This window comes from Chroicocephalus ridibundus, chromosome 6 (genome assembly GCF_963924245.1).
Source record: "Chroicocephalus ridibundus chromosome 6, bChrRid1.1, whole genome shotgun sequence".
Lineage (NCBI taxonomy): Eukaryota > Metazoa > Chordata > Aves > Charadriiformes > Laridae > Chroicocephalus > Chroicocephalus ridibundus.
In genome coordinates, this window is record NC_086289.1 from 11,727,668 (window position 1) to 11,747,626 (window position 19,959).

Below are 19,959 nucleotides of genomic sequence, written 5' to 3' on the forward strand. Positions count from 1 at the left end.
GACAACCAAAATCTCAAGGTAATGAGGCAAACTTGGTAGGTGGATCACTTAGTCATTGTCTGAGAACAAGAGAGCAGCCTTTTCCCCACTCAAACACATTACAATGACTTACGAACTTCAATACTATTCCACAATGAGAATAATGGTTAAACCAATCCTATTTATTCCCATCCTTTTCTTTTTAATACTGATCTCCTGGTGGGATGAAACCAGTAAGCCTATATCAAATTCTTCTGGCCTCAGCATCAAATTTTCATATTTAACCAAAGGAAATCACTTGCCTGTACATGCAGGTTGACTGTATGAACTTCAGGTAGAGTACGAATGTCTTAATACTCCACTTGCTAATTCAGCAATGTTTTGTTTTAAAAACACTGGAAGACTACTATTTCTATTTAAAAAAAAGGTACAAGAATATTGTACGACACTAACACAGAGTAATCTCAGTGTTCATTCTGTTGTGTTTCAGCAAGGCTCAGTGTCTTAAGATCAGCACCTACTGTATTAATTTCAAACTGCTTGCCTTCCAGCAGCAATGAGCATCCCAGGCTTTTCATCCTTTCCTGCCTACAAGCACTCCAGATCCACCTCACCCCCAAAACTACTTGGGATTGCTATGGGGTTCTTTAAAAAGGCAAAAAATAGTGAAGCCAGATTATTTTTATTTTCCTTTTAACAACACTAGTACCTGGATAAAGTTTTAGCACCTGCTGAAGTGATATTACATAGTAGGACATGTTATTGAAGTCATATGCACTCTTTTCCCAGTCTCAGAGTAAATCCTGGCTACTAAGTTTTTATGTCCACAATTGACTGTTTTCTGTTAGGTCAGCAGTCTCAAAGTTGCTGCACAACTACTAAAACCAATACAAATGAAGAGGCAGGACCAGGCATCCATGGGCACAAATAGGAAGAGGCAGGAGAATGGTGGACATAACATATTGTTAAATTAGGTGTTATTCATGAAACTACACTTTGAAACTTATATTTTCGACAGTTCACATTCAAGAAATTCCTTCCTCCAAAGCTAGATGAAAGAAGATCATTTTCTCTGCAGCAGTTGATAGTAGTTACTGTGCTTACTTATCAAGAACGATCACACTTGCATACCAAAAAAAAAAAATCCCATGCAAATTCTCTGCTGCTGTTCCTGCAAGGACAGCCTTTAAAGGGGGTCTGACTGATACAGAGATCTGCACATATGAAGGAGTTTACAGAACTCACTCAATTTCTGAAGACTCTGACATACTGTTGTCACAGCAAAATTGAATGTTAGCATTACTTTACTCTAAGCAGAATACACCTTGTGACCTGTTACAGACAACTGTAAAGAAGCTTCTGAAACAGAAAATATAGTCAAATGTAAGAATATTAAAGACTAAAGGACTGTAATGTGAACGTCATCCAAGATAACAACACAATTCTAGTTAGTGTTAAAAGACAAGTATCAGAACTTACCAATGACATTGTGTTTTGAGCTGAATGGGTCCACAATGGTTTGGTCCCTGTAGCTTCGAAAGCCCTGAATGATTACCTATTGAGAAGGGTGAGTTATTTTAACAAGGTTCTGTCTGTTCTTGGGCAGGGTTTTAACTATAAGATTTTACAGAATATTTACATCAATTACAATACACTTGATTTCCCCTGCTCTTCTCTTACGCATTTCAGCCTTCTAGCTGAAGATCAGCAACTTACATCATAAAACTTGCCCCTCACCTAAGCATCACTTTAGAGACAGATTTTCTCTCCACATCACAGGAGATCCTGGCACTTACAAAGGCCAAAGCACAGTGAACGAGAGTCTGAGAGTCTTTTTGTAAAAAAGACTACACAAAAAGATGTATTTGCATTAAATATTACATACAAGAAAGAAAACCCCAATATAACCAGCACTTATCCTAGTAGGGACAGACTTAGTTTTTATAATGCAATCCACATACAGCATAAGAATTCTGTTTGCAAATTCTCCAAGTAAAGCTATTGCAGACTGCAAAAACTACACCAGACTCTACCTTCTTTACATGCAATACAGTCATTTTGTTTTACTGTGCATCCTAAAGGGAGAAGTAGAAAAGCAAGCTGCCTTGGCTCTAGTGAATTCACTTCCTAAATAGACAAATAAATACAAACCTACACAATTAACTTCAGAAGCCACACAGCGAACAGTCATCTAGAAGCAGCATGTCAGATTTCAACTATCCAATTTCAGTAGTGACTTGAAGGTTTGCCAGGACAAGTAACATACAAGTTACAGAGTGATAATATCCCAATACTTCAGAAGTTCTGCACAGCACTGAAATTGATCCAACTTCCAGCATGGACATTCCAGCGTTGAGCAACATTTTCCAAAAGTTAAAGCCGTGCTGCAAGACTACACAGCAGCTTTGCTCTGCTTAGTAAGATATCAGAAAGACAGCAGCCACCTGAAAAGCTTTTATGTTTGCAGATCTTTCAGCAAGAACACTTAGAAAAGGACTACTAGAGTTGACATTTAATCATTACATCCTTTGCCCAGCTATACCCCAGCAGAAGCAAGATGCTGTTAGAAGAATGCCAATGTTTCACTATTATAACTATCATAAATAATTACTTTTATAGGGAGACAGCAAAACATCTTACAAGATATTTCTCAATATTATTACTGCTGAGGTCTAGAATGTGAAATTATTTAGACTTTGTTTTGTAAGCTCTATGACCCCATCACCATTTTCTATTTTTCTGAACACTTCATCTCTTCTCTCACATCTTCAAGCATTAAAATAGCCCATGTTCCAGAAGATAAGCATAATACTTGGTATCCAAGAATCACATGAAAAACTGCAGAAAGACTAGAAGTAGTAAACATTAAAGCAAGCCATTTTCACCCTATCTCAAAAGCCTACATTAACCGTATACCTAAGCATTCAAGATACAATTACTTTCAGAACCATATTCATATACTGTCATATTCCAGTAGCACGCTATACAAACGGTGGGGAAAAAAATCCTGCCCATAAAATTTCCTAGACAAAAGACCAGAAAAAGAAAGCGCTCTGATTTATTCGTGTCAAGTTTGGTCTTAAGTCTTTCTCCCACAACGCGACAGCCCATTATCGAGGATTATCACAGAAAACTCCTCATGGATTAAAACCATCTCACTAACAGTGAATGAAAATGCCATGCCAGACAGCAAATCAAACACTCGCGTTTATAAAAATTCAAATGAAATAAAACCGAAAAGACATTAACTAACTACTAGTCAGAAATCACAGAGTCGTTCTCTTCTAAGACAGTACATTTTCCTTATCAAATCCTCTTTGCAAAATTATTTCATTACTGGAATCTGAAGTTAAGAATATGGATAGGCAGAAAATTACTAATCCTTGACCATCAAGCATCAGATCTAAGCAACAGCAGTTCTTTTGGAAAAGGAATAGTCTGCCACTTCCTCCAACATTTTGCCTACCTAAACCTTTTTTGAACTGCAGCTGTCTATGCTTCCTCTCCTCGGGCAAGACACAGTTCTCATTAAGTACCTGCACTGTATTCAGATCTAAATCCAAAGCAACTGTATTGGAAGTCATTAAGGATTTCAGAATGTAACGGACCAAACCACAGAAAGCAAAGTTAAGACAACATATTACCTGAAGACTATCCAGTCACCACGGCTGTGAACACAGAAACCCACCTCACCTAAGAAACCAGATGGAGACTTTCACAGTAATAGCAAGCTCTGCCTCCGTATACCAGTGGCTTTCAAAGGAAAAAAGTGGAACAGCAAATCACGTCTTGCCACCAACTCGAAGCCACAGGAACTACATTCACTCATCCCGATTTTGAAAAATAAATAAAATTAAAAGAAAAAAATACAAAAACTCCAAAACCCACGAACAACACTTGGCAAACAATGCTGCTTTTCAAATTCACCAGATTTCGAGAAGGAAAAGAATGGGGAAAAATATTTGGTCTCTAGTACTTTTACAGTTTACCTATAATACTCTAAAAACATATAGATTGGAATAACTAATCTACTTTATTCTCATAAGAACCTGAAAGCCTCTACAACAAGGTAAAAAACAATCAATCATCACTTCTTTGATATTACTACAGAAGCACAAACTTTTACCACCCACATACTCAGGCACCACAAGACTGACACAGGCAGACTCTGCACACCGTTTCCCTCACTCTCAAAGTTGTTTTTTTTCTAGATTGCTTCTCAGTTCATCCATCCTACATATTCTGAAACACCGTAACTTCTTTATTGCCTTGTATAGCCTCGGATTAAGACTTTAACAGTTTTAACCTTTAAACTCCAGGAATGATTTCTGGGAAGCAACAAAATATGGAATGTTGGTGGAAACAAATTCCCTCTCAGCCGTTTTATTCTCATGTTCACACTTGTGATGCTCTCTTCTATAGCTCCTAGAACACAGTATTGGTTATCAACCACCTAAATTTCTTTTTTTCCAGATGAAACTCATTTTCCCTCTTCTGAGTTAATTTGGACTTCTTACTCTGATTCTATGTATCTTTCTAAATATCTTCACTAGTGTTTACTTTTGTACAATTCAAATCTGGAGAACAAGAATTCTTACTGAACGACTTCAAAGCAATGTGCGCACCTGCAATGACAGAGTAATTTACTAAAACACGATCAAAAGGCATTTTAAACGCTCCCTAGTCGGCCAAGCAGTTGATGAAAACCTGATTTCTGTGTAGAACATGCACTTTCAAACACGATAAAGTATTCTTCTTAATAATAACATCCCTACGGTGTCTGAAAGCCAGGTAAATTTTTAGTCCTCTGAGAAATGAGAATCCTAGCAGGCTTTGTATGAACATACATTCTATAAACACGCATAGTATGAAAGCAGCCATAAAAATTTAACCAAACTGTGCAATATACTATGCAATACGACTGCAGGGATACACTACAGAACTAACATTAGTGATCGCCTCAACCTTAAAAACTGTTTGGAAAGGATCCACACGAGGTCTTTCTTTTTAACTGAACGTTAGCTGTAGATTGCTTGTCAAGGATGAAGTATAACAGGTTAAATGGTCCACGCCCGGGGGCCTAAGGCATCACCCCAATGCAAACAGTAACTGTTGTTTCTCCCGGGGGAGCGGACAGACAGAACCAGTCTGAATTGAAACCCCAAATACAGTCACGTTTCCCCACTGAAACCGCATGTAGACTTATAATAAAAAAAAAAAAAAAAAGTAAAAAATAAAAGAACGCACAACTTCGCCAGCCGAAAGATGCCGCCTGACAGCTGAGGGCCCCGTGTTTGAGTAGGAGCCCCGCGTGGGTACGAGCCTCCCGCCCTTGGGGCGGACGTCGCCCGGAGGGCCAGGACAGCAGTGTCCCCCGTCCAAAGGGTGCCCACAGAGCCCACCAACAAGTCCCGCATCCAAGAGGGCCTCCCCCCGGCCCCACTTCACACCTGCAATGAATGAAACCAGCCGCAGGAACGGGGGAGGAAAGGTACCCGCCAGCCCCCACGGCGGACTCACTCCGTGGCTGGGCCAGGGACATCCCCCCTCAAAAAGGGCCGCAGTCTCCCCCCCGGGACAGCGGCGAACCAAGCAAAGGCCTTCGGACCCGCCACCAGACAGCGGGCCTCTTGCTGCAGGCCGGGACCTGGCTCTACCGCTCGCCCTGAGGTCGAAGACCCCGCCAGCGCCGGGGCAGAGCAGGCCGGGCCAAACCGACCCGGCCAGGCCCAGGCCGCACCGCACAAGGCGGGCTGTTTAGACCCCGCCGCCTTACCTGCTTGATGTACATGTCTGCGAAGGATGGGGGAGGCGCCCGCCCCGGTGCCTCCTGCCGTCGCTCAGCCCGCCCTCACCGTCTCTTCCCGATGCGACCGCGGGTCGCCGCCGCCTCCTCCCGCCCCTTCAGCCTCCCCAGACCTGCCGGCACAGCGCCCCGCTCACCCCTCACGCAAACAAAATGGCGGCAGAGCCTCCCCCAGACCGACCCGGCGCCAACCATTCATCACGGGGTGGAGGGGGAGGTGCCAGGCAGAGAACTCGCCCCCGCTCAGCCGAAGAAGGGACACCGCAAGGGACAGTAGGGAGTCCCCTTTGTTTCAGCTAAAAGGTCTCACTGGCCTTTTAAAGGTTCTCTGAGGTGGAGAAGGCGGGCGACACGGCCTTCCCTCGCGGTAGGGGTCCCCCCAGGGATTTGGGAAAAGTGGTTTCTCCCCCTGAGGGGCGGGTTGGGCGCCAAAGGCAAGTGTAAGGCGAGCGGGGGAGACCGGCGGGGCGGGAGCGGTGCTGCGCGCCGCGCCTGCAGGGGGCGCTGTCGGGCCGGGGGACACGGGACACGGTGGGGATTTGACCCCTGGGAGAAGCGCCGTGTGCACCGTGCCCTGTCCTCTCCCGAGGCGGAGGGGCAGTAAAAGTGCACACACGGAACGTCAAATAAAACCTTGATCTTAAATCCTTTTGTTCGAGGATCTAAAAAAAAGTATATATATCCATTAAAAATAAAAAAGCGGAATTGGCAGCATTAGGGCCTGCAGCTGGGCCCTAACGTGCCCCCTTGCCCCCCCGTGTGCCGTACCAGCAGGCTGGCCTGCCTGCCCGAGTCCCAGCACAGGGCCGGGAGCGCAGGGCCATGAGCTGTGGATTTCCGTCCCTTCTCCAATTTTTAGCTTATTTACACTTATTTTTTCCTCTTTCTTCCCAGTCTGTCCACTCCGGTCCCTCCAGTGAGGTGGCACGAAGTGGCGTTGGACAGGGGTGGCTGCGGGGCCCGGGCGTCACGGCGGGCCTCGGCCCAGCCCTGCGGCCGCCACCAACAGCCTGGGCGAAGTGCGGGTGAGGTGAGTGACAGGAATGGTGCGAAATGTTCCCAGGAAAACGTGAAGATTATCCCGAGTCTGTACCCGCTCCTTTATCTCCCAGAGAGCCACCGCTCGGCTCCCCAAAGAAGCTGTCAAACGCACAAAACAAGCAAACTGAAGGAAGAGAAACATTAATTTTCTCCTAATCGCTTTCGGTTGCAGTAATTTCAGGTGTTATTGTGACAACAGTAGGGGCACGACATCTCGGAGAAAACGCAATTTTCAATTTGACAGTACTCCTTCAAAAATGCAGCTGTAGCCAGCATTTCTATACACGCGATGGAATTCCTTTACCGGTCCTCTTAACAGTAATAAAAATTAGATTTAAACAACGGTCTAGTTCCTGCCTCTCCTAGAATAACAGGTGGATGAATTACTTCCTTGCTTAACAGGAAAATCTCCCCATTCCCAGCCATTCTTGACTGCCATCTAATGAAATGGTTTTTTACCAAAGGCCCATCAGGAGGCTATTGGAACAGATTTTGCCTGCACCTTTAAAGAAATGCTTCATTGTTTCTTCAGAAAACACAGTGCTTAAAAAACAAAAGCATTCAATGGTTGCTCCACAAACAAATTCAGAATGAAAATTTCCTGCCTAACTGTTCTGCATTTACTTTTTAAAAGCTCAGTTTAACAGCACTTGGGGGAAAAATATTTTCTCCATTTGCGTTTTCAAAATCCCTTTCCGTTTCGGGGAATTTTAAATCCTTAAATGAATCTCACGACATCTTTCTGGGATTGGTCTGTGTGATGGAATTTACTCTTCGCTTTTTGCGGGGCAAAGTGAATTACAGATGCCAGTACTTCGGGTCCCAGCCCATCCGAGGGGACTCACTGGCAGCGGGGAGAGGAGAGTTTAAAAAAGAAAGGGAAGTCGAATCCCCCACTTTTCCTCACAATACACTGAACCAATCTTATACCTGGTTAAAAGAATTTTTTACATCCACGTTTGTGTTAATATTTGCATGTAAATAAGTCGCACAGATTTAAACATTCTGTCTAAACATTTAAACTTGTAATTTTCAAAATCACCCCATGAAGCACTCAGGTGGGAGAAAACAGCAACATGTTTTATGGATTTCGGACTCCATTGGCACCGCACAGCAGGCAGCACAGTCTGACCTCTGCTGAAACACGTCAGCAGAGGTTTTGTCACAAGCAGCTGGGATATCTCCTCACAACAGCCTTCTCCTCCTGCTGAAGACTGAGGGTAGAAGGACCACCCTGTGTTACCCATCGCTGTTTCTCAGGGCAGTAGCAGGCACGGAAACATTTTTGGATTGTCAGGTTTTAAAGTTCATTCCTCTTTGTCTTCTGCTTTTAGAGGTACAGGATGCTTTGACTCATGTTTTTGTGGTTCAAAAACTTATTTTCACTTAATCATAGACTCACAGAGCAAGGATTTAATCTTCCTCCTTTAAAGAGGGGGTTCAGAGTCACCAGGGTGACGATGACCTGAGGAAAATTTTGCCTTTTCTCTTGACTGCACTGACATTATTGTGCCTGGATGCACCAAGTCCTCTTGAAAACCCTGGCTTGAGTCAAAGCTCTAAGAGTGAAGATCCCACAACCTGTTGGTCCATGTCTGGTGCCCCAGGCAGCTTGCTGTTGTTGCAGTGTACCAAGAAGTGCATCACCCTCTGTACTATGAACAGGCACAAATAAGGTCCTGGGATCTTTTTTATCCTCAGGTGTTCATTCCCTCTTGAGGACTTTGGATATACAGCCATACTCCTGCCCTTTGGAGATGACTTATGTGTATGTACAGATGTGCACAGACACCTGGTTATATTTATTCATAGGAATAAAATCATATCTCAGTGATATTTCAACAACAAACACTCCCACTAGTGTGATGTGCTTGCAAAAATACAAAGTGTATTCATTAAGGATGAAGTGGCAAATGATTGTCTGGTTCAAAGAGTGTTTCAAATATATTCATAGGCCCCTGCATACAGGTTTTGTCACATAGCTTTTAGAGCTTTGTATTGGAGGGAGTGGAGGGTTGGGGTGGGGTAGGTGTTATGTTTTTTTGGTTATTCTTTTGGTTTTGTAGTCCATGCTGAAAATATGCACCCAACCCAGGGCGATGCGTGTCATTTTTATTCTGTCAAGCTGCCGTGTCTGTAGGAGTGCAAAGAGCTGGCATCTAGTAAAACAGCATGTGTTATTCAGAACCTGCAAGCATATAATCAGTGCTTGCTACGCGTGGAGTTCACCTCACTTCAGTAGGTGCTGCAGAGCTTATTTTCTATGGCCCTGCTTTATAAGCAGTGTTTTTCTATAAATACGCTAGAATTAAACAGTAGCATTGGAAAAGAGAAAGTGGGAACGCTGCTTTAATTCATCTAGGCTTCACCGGCTTAAAAATACCTCAGGCACTTCTTTCATCAAGCTTAGTGAGAAGATATAGATGTGATTTCAAGTCTGTAGTTTTGTTTTTGTTTTTTTTCCTTCTCAGATAGTAAAATTTTTCTTAGAAAAAACATGTTAAAAGTACTGTGGGGAAAAGAAGTGTTTTAAGTGTATTATTAACCTCTTTTATTACCACTTTCAGTTGTGAAACAACATGTGTATAGACTGCTTTCATTAATGAATGGCTGTAATCACTGAGGTATTTACTGCCATTTTTTAAATTACTGTAGAAATCAATAGGCTCATCACATCAATCACTTGTGCTTCATCACTTGAAGTCGGTAGCAAGTGGCAGGGCAGGCAGAGCTCTGCTGGGGACACTTCTTCAAGTTGGTGTCGCAGCAGAATCTCAGGAGCAAACCGGGGACCTGGGCTTTGGTTAGAAGAAACGGGTGTTTAATGGCACTCTGAAGACACAACCAGATAGTCTGATATTCTGATTTCAGCTTGCGACACAAAGGCAGTGAGAAAGTATCTTGCCCAAGGTCAAGCAAGGTAACTGTGAGCCAGCCGAGAATATCTCTCCTCCGAAACCACCCAGCTCAAGCACAGATCCTACAGCAGCGAGGCTATTGAGCATCTTTCTCGCCTTTGAATGCAGCAGAGCTTCTAGCAGGTGAAGAGAGAGAAACCAGCCCTTTCTCCACAGCCCTGGGCGTGCACATCGGTCTCAGTGCACTCAACCCACCAGGCTTTCAAGGAACAAGAAGCACTTACTCTGAAAAACTCACAAGCCAGCCACACATAGGTTTCCTTTCCAAGAAAATTTTTTCTCTTGGGCAAAGTTACAGAACGCTTTTGCTCTCAAGCCCCATGGTCGCACCTGTGCCTGACAATACAAGACACTGACCCCTCACCAAAACCTGCAGAAATGCCTCTATCTTTGCTAGTGAGCAACTGCCTGTCAAAAAACTTAGAAGAGGAAGCCCCGAGCCTGCAAGACCCTTAAAAAGCTCTGTTTGATAAGGAGTGGGTGTAATTACAGGTTCAGGTGCTGGCTGCAGGGCGTTAGTCAGTGGTAGCTGTGTTGCAATGGTGGGCACCAGTTTCCACCAGCCGCAGACCCTTTTCTTGCTCTTTTTGGTCTCTGGTGCCGATGTTGTGGCAGGCAGCGGACACCCCTGCTCCCTGCAGTGATATGCCATAAGGCATCTTGTCTACCTATACACAAAGTGCAATCAGTGGTGACCACAGCGCTTGTTCCCGTGACTCGGGAGTGATGCGGTGCTGCTGGCCCAAGCTCCTTCCCAGAGGAGGAGAGCAGAGCGGTAGCTGCTCAGCCCCGGGTGGCAGCCAGGCAGTGGGTAATGGTATCAGGTCATTAGTGGGTACCGCCAGCAGATCATTAGCTCTTCTCCACCAGGAGGCTGCCGTGAGTTTTATAAGCCACTGGGGGTGGAAGGGCAGCCATCCTGCCAGGCCCCAGGGGACCTGCCAAGCTCTCCCGTTATTTTCCTCACGGTGGGTGCTCCACCGACCCTGAAAAGTACTGGAATCTTTTTTTTGCGTTTTCTTTTCCAACTCTGTTTCTATTAACTTTAAACAACTCAAAACAGTCAGGCCGTTTCTTTTTTTTTAAAAAAAGTTTCACTTGATTTTTGTGATCCTTTGAATGTGTAGATGTAAATAATTATTGTTGACTGTTAAGTATTCATCCATAAACCCATTAATCCAACAATTTTCTAAGAAAGCTAATGTGCTTGTCAAGAAGAGAGGGCAGGGTAAAACAAAAGCATAAAATGAACAATAGAAAAAGGTCCCTTTTAAAAAAGATGCATTTTATTATGAATGAACCTGCTACAGGTTTATTAAGAGAAAGCAGTGGTTCTGCTCACCGTCTTTCAGGTGACCCTCTCTGTGAATAAAATGTGGTTGTGGTTGAGTTAATTTTCCTTGGTTTGCTAATTTTATAAAGCAAGCCATCACACACACACACAAAACGAGTTACACAGGCGGGTGCTGTGCCGGGACGTCTGCCGGCAGGCGGCGTGGGGTGAGAGGGGCTGCGTCCTGCCAAAGGGTGGAAACCATCTCTGTTTTTCTTTGCTCTGATGCAACAAAGCTCTTTGGAAATTTTGTGAAAGAAACCATTGCTCTGTGTTTTTTTCTTTTTTTTTAATCCCCAGACAAGGGAAGAGCCCTGCCGTGGGCTGTTTATGGGGTCACCCATGCTGGAGGGCACCCCCAGATCTGTTTTCAGGTAGGTCAGGTGTGAAGCAGAAGCATATCAGGGATACTGGACCCTGCAGAGCCATTGCATTTGGCGTCTGCCCCAGCAGTGAGGGTGGTAGCCCACAGCACCTCTTTGGCTTCAGTGGGGGCTGCCCTGGAGCGGGGCTGGGTCCACACCAGTTCACGGGCATCAGGGCAGGGGGGTGGCTGCTTTTGGGGGGCTGCATGACATTCCCTGGGAGGAGGGACAGGGACGGGACACACCTGCCCGTCCACCGATAGGGCTCGGGGACAGCCCTGGGAGGACAGGATCAACTGGTTCTCATCAAAATAAATCATAAGCAAGGGTGATGCCTGAAGACCTGCCTAATCCCAAACGCCAGGTGAAAGATCGCCAGCTGAGACAGCAGCCTGAGCCTCGGAGATCAGGAGGTGAATTAACAACGGCCAATTTTACTTCCAAAGAATCTCCTCGTGTTCAAGTGAGCAGTAAAAACGATCTTGGCAGTAAGAGAGCCACGCAGACATAAATATATGCATCCCATCTGCAGGAATGGCTGCTTGCTCTGAAGCTGCGTCCGCAGAAAGGCTGATTATTTGCCGTCATGAAAGAGTGGGTGAGGGACCGAGGGGAAGCGGTGGTGCCTGTCCCAGCCCCGGAGGTGTTGCTGGTTGGATGATATCATTGACCAAAGGGATATTTTGCAACCCGTTCCCAGCAGTGCCAGGACACAGACTAACCGAGGGCCACAGAGACTCCCCGGGGGAACCGGCGGGTGGATGCGGAGAAGGGGCTGAATGTCTGTGCTCAGCATGTGTGGTCACAGGCTGCAGGGCAAGGGGCAGAGCTCGCTCGCGTTGGTCTGCGAGCTGTGACACTTCATTTTGGGGTAGCTTTTTCAGTCTTTGTGGCTGGTTCAGAGAAAATTATGTTGTCAGAGATGCCAGACTGGACATCTCACTTCCACAGTGCATCCTGAGACACCAAAAAATCCCCTTCCTTCTGCCTCTGCTCCTCATTAGCACCCTGGAAGGAGGCAGCTGTGGTAATTTTGTAATTACATTAGGACAAAAATCATTATTTTGGCTGACCACATCCATCCAACAAAGTAATACCCATCCAAACTGTTGAATTACGTCAGAATTGGGTTTTGCTCCCTCTTTCAGCCATCCCTCTGCAGCCTCCGGATCCATAAACAAATGTGATTTTCTAACCAGGGCACCAAAACCAGCCCCAGGAAAAGGCAGACTCCTGTCTGCAAGGCATTTTCACACTAAGGCAGGTGAGTTGCTGGCCTTATGGCATCTGGCCGACTTTCACAAGCTGCAGCAACTTCACCTGACACCGGGTGGCCTCCCCTGTGTGTGAAATTTCCTCCTGTCCTTTGAAGATCAAAGGACAGCAAAGATAACTTCCAGCTTTATCATGGAAACTAAAACCACTACCCCAGGGATTATCTTGGACCTCCCTCCTGCTCAGCATTAGCGCTCAGCATTTCTCAGGCTCTTCCCAGGCTGAGCCAAGGGGCAGCAGGACATCCTTCTCCTATCATACCCAAGCTGGCAGGCTTCACCGGTGAAGCTTTTCACAGTTCTGTCCAGATAATGGGCATCTTTTTTATTTTTTCCAGCCCTCCAGCAAAGCATGTTGCCGTTTATTCTACATGATCTCCCTTTGCCCTGTCTCCCTGCACCCGCTGCCTCATGTGGCGTCCTCAGCTCCCTCCTGGAGGGGGCCTGAAGAGAAGGAAATGGTAAGACAAACCGAGAAACCGGGATGGGAACACTGTCTGAGTCCTCTTGGCCGCCTGCCTCTCCTGACGCCTGCAGACATCCTCCACTTGTCCTGATGACCTTCCCCCAGGATCCCACAAACCAGAGCATCAAGCAGAGGAGTAGCTGGTTACGCGGAAGCCTTGTGCTTCCCCCTTCCTCCCCATGCACACGGCTGAGGTGTAATCCCGTCAGATGTCACGTTGAAGTCCAGAAAAGCTCCTCGCAGCTGGGTTCGGTAATCAGAACTGCCAGGAGCCACTTTAGCACTTAGTAGCACAGGGAACAACATACCCTCTCCTTCTCCCTTCTTCCCACCGGTGGCCCCTGATCAATTCTCTCGAGCATATCCGCCTGCGTATGTCACGCTGACTGCCAGAAAAACAGCTGCTCTTCACAGCTGGGTTTAGTAAAGTGAACCATGTCGATGCTTTAGCTCTTGGTAGCACGCAGATTTCTTGCCACCCACCCAGGACTCCCATCGCCTGCCTCCTGGCAGAGCGGCTGCTCGACCCCGCGGTGGTTGTCTGAAAGTGCTGCCTGATTGCTTTTGTTTTTAACCAAGTAAAATGTTATATCCTGGGAGGGGGGTGGGAGGGGAAGAACAACCTCTGTCTTGTAATATGGAACATATGGCCTCACAAGCACAGTACAATAAATACATCATGGTAACGAGATTTTGTGCTCAGGGTAGCCTTTGTCTGTGGGTCTAATGTGCCTTGCAAACATATGAAGAAAGCTTTATGCCTTTCTCAGAATGAGATCGATATCATTATCCCTGATGCAAGGCAGGATGCAGAGACATATGGACGAGTCTGTGAGAAACATTTAGAGAGAAATTCAGGTCCACTCTAGCAGCAAAATGCTTCTTGCGTGAGCAAAGCCACATCAGCAAAGCTCCGCTTTGTACGAACAGAGCAGAAACATCCTCTGCAGGAGAAATGAGCTGTGCTGCGGAAAACATGGTTTTGCTGCTACAATCCTTTTCTATATACTCAAGGGGTCTGTCTGGTCAGCTCGGTCAGTCCAGGTCTCACTCATTTCCTTTATGCTTTTGAGAAATGCGGCTGTGCCAGCAGGAGTGCACAGAGCAGCTGCATCGCTTCCCCTGGAGTGCCAAGGGCAGAGCCCACAATCGATCCCAGACTGCCTGACCCCACCGGCTCTCGTTTAGCCTCAGTAATTACTTGGGGCAACCGTGGGCATTGCTGGGGAGACCATGAGTTGAAAGCATCTCTAGGAGACGAATACACACAGTTCTGCTCTATCCCTGTTAGAAATCTGCTTCATCTTGGCCAGCCTCTCAGGCCCCAGCCGGATGGCAGTTAATGGTCATGCTGGAATTCGTGTCAATTGATTTTCCAGTTAACTTGGCTTAACATGATTGGAGGCATTAGAGCAGAGAGGATACACCCGTTGTTCCAGTTTCAGTCCTGCAGACCTCATATTCCATTTTGATGCAGCATTAAGTTTAGTTCCAATTAGAACAATCCGTTCCTTAAAATAAAGATTTAACATAAAGATTCACCCAGGGCCTGGTCCAAAGCCCGTTGCGTTCAGGAGCATCCTCCCCACTGAAGGCAATAGGCTTTGGATCAGGGCCTGGAGGCAGCTTGCAATGTATGGGCAATTTAATAACAAGAGATGACTCACTATCAAATGCCGTCTGCTTTACAAAGGAATCTCAGAAATGGAGTATCTGTGTGACAGGAATAAACCACTATTCACACACACACACACACAAAAGAGCCCATGAAAAACTACATTATTGCTTCCCTTGGGAGTCTTAAGGCTTGTTCGATGAACACTTACTTATGTGAGTAACTTTACTAACAGGAGTAGCTCAGTAAAACCAAGTCTGGAAAAATGGTTACGCCAAAGGGATTTGAGGCCTTTATCAGTTTTCCTGTCAGTTCTGAGTGTCTAACAGTCCCAGCAGATCAGACACCTTTATGTGCTGCCTGTTCTGAAATCCCAGGTGTGATCGCAGCGAGCCTGGGCTGGGGCAGGGACCCCTGTGCCATGTAGCCCTAGGATTTACACTACAGGGGCTTCCCACTTCTGCTCATATACAGCATGTCCCATGGGTCCCATGGATCCCGTGCACCCTTTTCTCCTAGAGGTGCTTTCCACCAGTGGTCTCCCCAGCATGGGTCCTATTATGGAGTAGGCAAAAAAATCCCTGACAGAAATAAAAGAGTCCTAGGGCAATGCTGTCCCTTTGGGGCTTTGTGCTTCTTTCTCCCTTTCTAACTACCGTGGTCACTCCTGGTCTTGAGTTACTGGCTTTCTGGTTTTGCACAGAAAGCACAACAGGTCCTGCTGGGATTCCCAGGAGCTACAAATAACAGCCAGTGACTTCCATGGATGGGGTAGGCTACTACCTGAAAGGGGTATCTAGGAGCCATAAATCCTCTTTAATAACTAGACAAAGCTGGAAGAAGTGCTGACCATTTCAGCTATAACCACAGAAGCCATTTCTCTCGGAAACCTTTACATTCCCTGCAAGCGTTCACATGCAGGATGCATAGGGATGCAACACTAATAGAAAAATGAACCCATTTGGCAAGCCTTACTTCGATGTCAGAGTACTTTGAATTTTGAAGCTGAAATAAACAGATTGAAGTGACCCCGTAGTTTATAACACAATGGTGAAATAAAGTAGGACTTTACAACAGAGGCCCTAGTGTCAGAACTTCTTTTGATTTTCTCCGATGACTCAACCTATTTCACAAGCTATTTTCATATTCCTTATTTAGAAAACTTACTCATGTCTCGGTAAAAGCCTACGATGTGATAAAACCAAAGAACCATAATGTGTGGTACTGGTAACACCTCCCACGCCAAAAAAAATCCTACTTCCATATTTATGTGGCTCTGCAAATTGGTTTCTGCCTTTTTCTCCCCAGAGAATGAGCTGGCAGCGTGTCTCCTCTCCAATTAACATGAAGCTGTGAAAAGTGGAGATGGAGGGTCAATTTCACCATGCCTGGAGCCTCACTTATTTTTGCTGTGTTACAGGCACTTTTGGACCTTTGACTTCCCGGGAAGGCAAGTGTTGTTTTTAGCATACAAATAACAACGCCTGCAGAATACCTTGTTCATTCAGGCTTTGTTTCCTGAAAAAAGCAGCTCACCACCAGAAGGCAAGAAGCTAAGAAGAGTTGCCTACCTTGTGCTGCTCAGAGATGGGCACCTCAATATAAACTCCCCATGGAGTTGGTGAATTTTACCTGCGTTTTACTGGTCAGGGTGTAATTTCTGCCTTTTGGAAAGTCCTTTGACCAGAGAAGCAGGAGAAGCCTTTGTAACCAGCATAGGCTGCAAATCTCATACCAACGAATGTATGGACTGAAAGAACACATAGGGACACTTAAGGACAAAAACCACCCACCCACCCACCCTCCTCCACCCCAGATCTCTTCACAACCTGATTTGCAGCCATATAAAGACAAATATTTTCTGTGGCAGTTTTTTTGAAGAGTTTGTTCTTCTTGGAGGCAGAAAAGAAAGGCAGCCTGTGCAAAGCAGAGACAACAACAGCACTCCTGCTTGCAACATGACTGCTCTTTGCAAGCCTAAAAGCAAAGGACGAAAAGCTACATGGCACAAACCCTCTTCAGTCCCACACCAGGGTATGAAATAAATGCATCCGAGTGACACCGTGGAGTCTAGGACACAAGGGACCACCAGGAGTGTCAATGGAGAGAGATGCTCACATCCCAGGGCAGCCCTGAACCAGCACTTCCATGGGTAGCAGAACCTGCAAAATCCCCTTTTCTGTGACATTTCCTCTCATCTCCTTTGGATTCAGGTATCATAAGGGATAAACTCTAATCAAAGCTTTGCCTAAGGGTTCAGCATTCCTGGCATCTTTCCCACACTTGCATTTGCTGGTGGCTGAAAGAATCCTGCTATAGCCTTCCCCTTGCTGTTACAGCTACACAGGTCTCTACTTTCCATCAGAACTTTGTTTTTGAGATCCCTGTTCCTCTGCCAGGCTTAGCTGGCAGATGGACACAGGCACATTGAGCCAGCCAGTTCAGCCCCCACTATCAACCCCCATCCTTCAGCTTTAACGTTCCTCACGCAACTGCCTGATCTGAACTTCCATCCCTAGGAGTGAGCTACCCAAACCCAAGCCCATTTGGGCTATAAAAGCTCCCTAAACCTTCCATCCAACCCGATCTGGTGAACTTGCTCAGCACACAAACGATACAAAACACTGTCAGAGCTGTTCCTTTCCCTAAGGATGGAGGTAGTCGTTGTCTGCTGATGTCTGGAAGCAGAGAAACAAGGTTCCTGCCCTGCCCATGCGGGTTCAAACTCACACATCCCATCTCCCAGGTAGGTGCCAACGTGATTTGTCACACTCACCTTCACACGCTGGTGTCCTCAGCTCCTCCCACTGTGGGAGCAGCATGGGCAGGGAGGGAGGAGAGCAGGTACTGTGACACCAGAGCCCTGCGGTCAAATATCTGTGATGGCCCTTCAGAGAGGTAGGATCTGCCAAGCCGGCCAAGGGAAGAGCTGAGCTGGGGGCTGAGGTCTTGCATTAGCACTGAAACAGCAAAACAGGCACCAGCACACGAGCACATTCCTCCGGGAGGCAGCATTTGCATCCCACTGTGCCCTGGATGCCGGGGCCTGCAGGGGTAGGACTAGCCAAGCAGAGGGGAACCATGCCATGGGCAGGAGCGCAAACTTCAGGCTCCTGTGCCCAGGCACGACAACCACCTCTCTTCAGGCTCCCGCAGGGCTCTGGCCCTCCGTCCTCGCTGAATCCCAGCCAGCATCTCCCTCTGCCAACGCTATCCACCAACACACCATGCCAAAGCCCAGGGTCAGAGGCCCTCTCCAGAACCAGAGCAGCTGCCTTCCCTCTCTGCTAAATACCGTCTCCTCCGCCTGGCCTGTGATCTTTTCCAGCTGCTGTGGTCAAATCTGCCAAGGCCCGCAGCAGTCCTTCCATTAACCCCTTCAGCCCCCTGCCTCCTGCTCTGCAGGTTCCCATGGCAAACACCGTCGGCTCTGCAGAGGGTTTAAGCTTCCTCATCCTTGAGGAACAAAGTCGGTCATTCCCCCAGAAGGGCTTTTATGCTGTTTTAATGAGAGCTGTTGGCTGATCTGTTTCTGTCAATGTTGTAGGTCTCCATGGGGCCCCTCTCATTAAGCCTACCAGCCTTTCTACTCTGGAAGGGCTTGTGGGGGCTGAGAAGGGTTTTCACTGCAACTGGCCATGGGTTTCCAAGGAGCGCTTTCCAGACCAATCATAGCTCTTTGAAAATTAGTTTATCTGATGTTATTAGATCACCTGCCTCACCTCCCTGGCTGCTGGTTCTTGTGTTCAGGTTTCCCGGAGCCCAGGCAGGGCTGCTGCCGTGTCCCCCCTGCCGACACAGAAAAGAAATCCAAGGCTCTTCACCAATGACAGCATCTCACCTGCAAGATTTGCTTCCCTGGGGGCAAGCAGTTACAAACAGACAAACCTCACAGGGCTTTGTAACCCAGACATCTACCATAAATTTTTCAACTCGATTAACTTGGAAATGTCAATAATAAATGTGGTGCAGTGATGAGCCAGAAAGAACCGAAAAACTCCCAGCTGAAATGGGATATGAAATGGCTCTGAGATGCTGGCACTTCAAAGTAATTTTTTCTTTTTTTTCTTTTATTCATTAAAAAAAGTGAAAAGATGAGCATTGCCCACATGCCCTCGTCCCTGGTGTGACACTCGTGGGTGGCCCATGGGCATGCAGCATCCTGTGGCATGTGCTCAGGAAGGAAGTGGGGGCCTTGCCTACTTCAGATTTTTCATCTTCAGCAAGATGGCAAATCTTATATAAAACATGCGTGAATCAAAACAGAAGTGCCGGCCCGGCTGCTGGGAAGTGACGCCACCATGACTCATGTCACTGTTTAAAACAATCCTCCCCCTCACCTTCTCCCCTCCATAGAGATGCACCTTGGAGGCTTTCAGCAAAGAACCCAGTGATGCTTACCTTTCTCTTCTACCTCCTTACCCCACTTTTGGACCATGGAGTTTTTCTCAGGTGACCTCTCTTGCCACTGAGTTCTGCCAAAGCACTTTTGCAGCTCACTCAAAGTACAACAAACAGCTTTCTTTCCCTGGCTTTTTTTTTTTTTCCCTCCTTTATTATTTCTTTTACACTCCATTAAAACCGTTGCAGGTTTTCTTTCACATTCGCGAGATCTCCTGGAAATTATTGCCATTTCCCGTACATATTACATATTAAAAAATAAAAAGGTCAACAGACAAAGAGAGCCACTCGTTCTGAACTCCCTGCAAACACGGAAACCAATGTAACCAGTTTTCATGGAGGAAGGCTGGCTAGAAGGTGACCACACACGCTAAGCAAGCCACATAACACTGAACAAGACCACTTGACCACACACGATACATGTTGAGAACACTTGGGAGAGATGGAGGAAGAGGTGGCTTGGAGTTGAGCTTGTCAGGGTTGGTTTTTTTTGGTGTGAAATCCAGCAGTTACGGTGTCTTCTGATGGGAAGTAACTCATGAGGATTGTGGAGACATTCAAGTATTCTAGGGCTGTTCTCAAACAACAGATGGGAGGATAATAGCTCAGCAGGGTAGCCTGATAGCTTTAAGTCCCCTGCTTTAGTTAAAAGCACATCCAGTACAAAGGCAAATGCGGGAGTACAGGAAATGCCACACCTGAATGGATCCACGGTCTGGTTTGGTATCCAGTTACACTGTGGTCAATACCTGACACTTCAC

The 19,959-nt window shown here is 46.3% G+C and overlaps 1 protein-coding gene across 1 annotated transcript in view; it reads right to left on the reverse strand.

Annotated features, from left to right (window-relative positions):
- Nucleotides 1-5,908, reverse strand: part of SMC3 (structural maintenance of chromosomes 3) — a 29,590-nt gene extending 23,682 nt beyond the window's left edge. Inside the window, exons 1-2 of the mRNA XM_063338273.1 lie at nt 5,756-5,908; nt 1,459-1,534 (exon numbers count right to left, since the gene is read on the reverse strand). Of these exons, the coding sequence (XP_063194343.1) occupies nt 1,459-1,534; nt 5,756-5,770 (91 nt within the window). The 5' untranslated portion in view covers nt 5,771-5,908. The remainder of the gene's footprint in view (nt 1-1,458; nt 1,535-5,755) is intronic.
- Nucleotides 5,909-19,959: the final 14,051 nt, after the last annotated feature.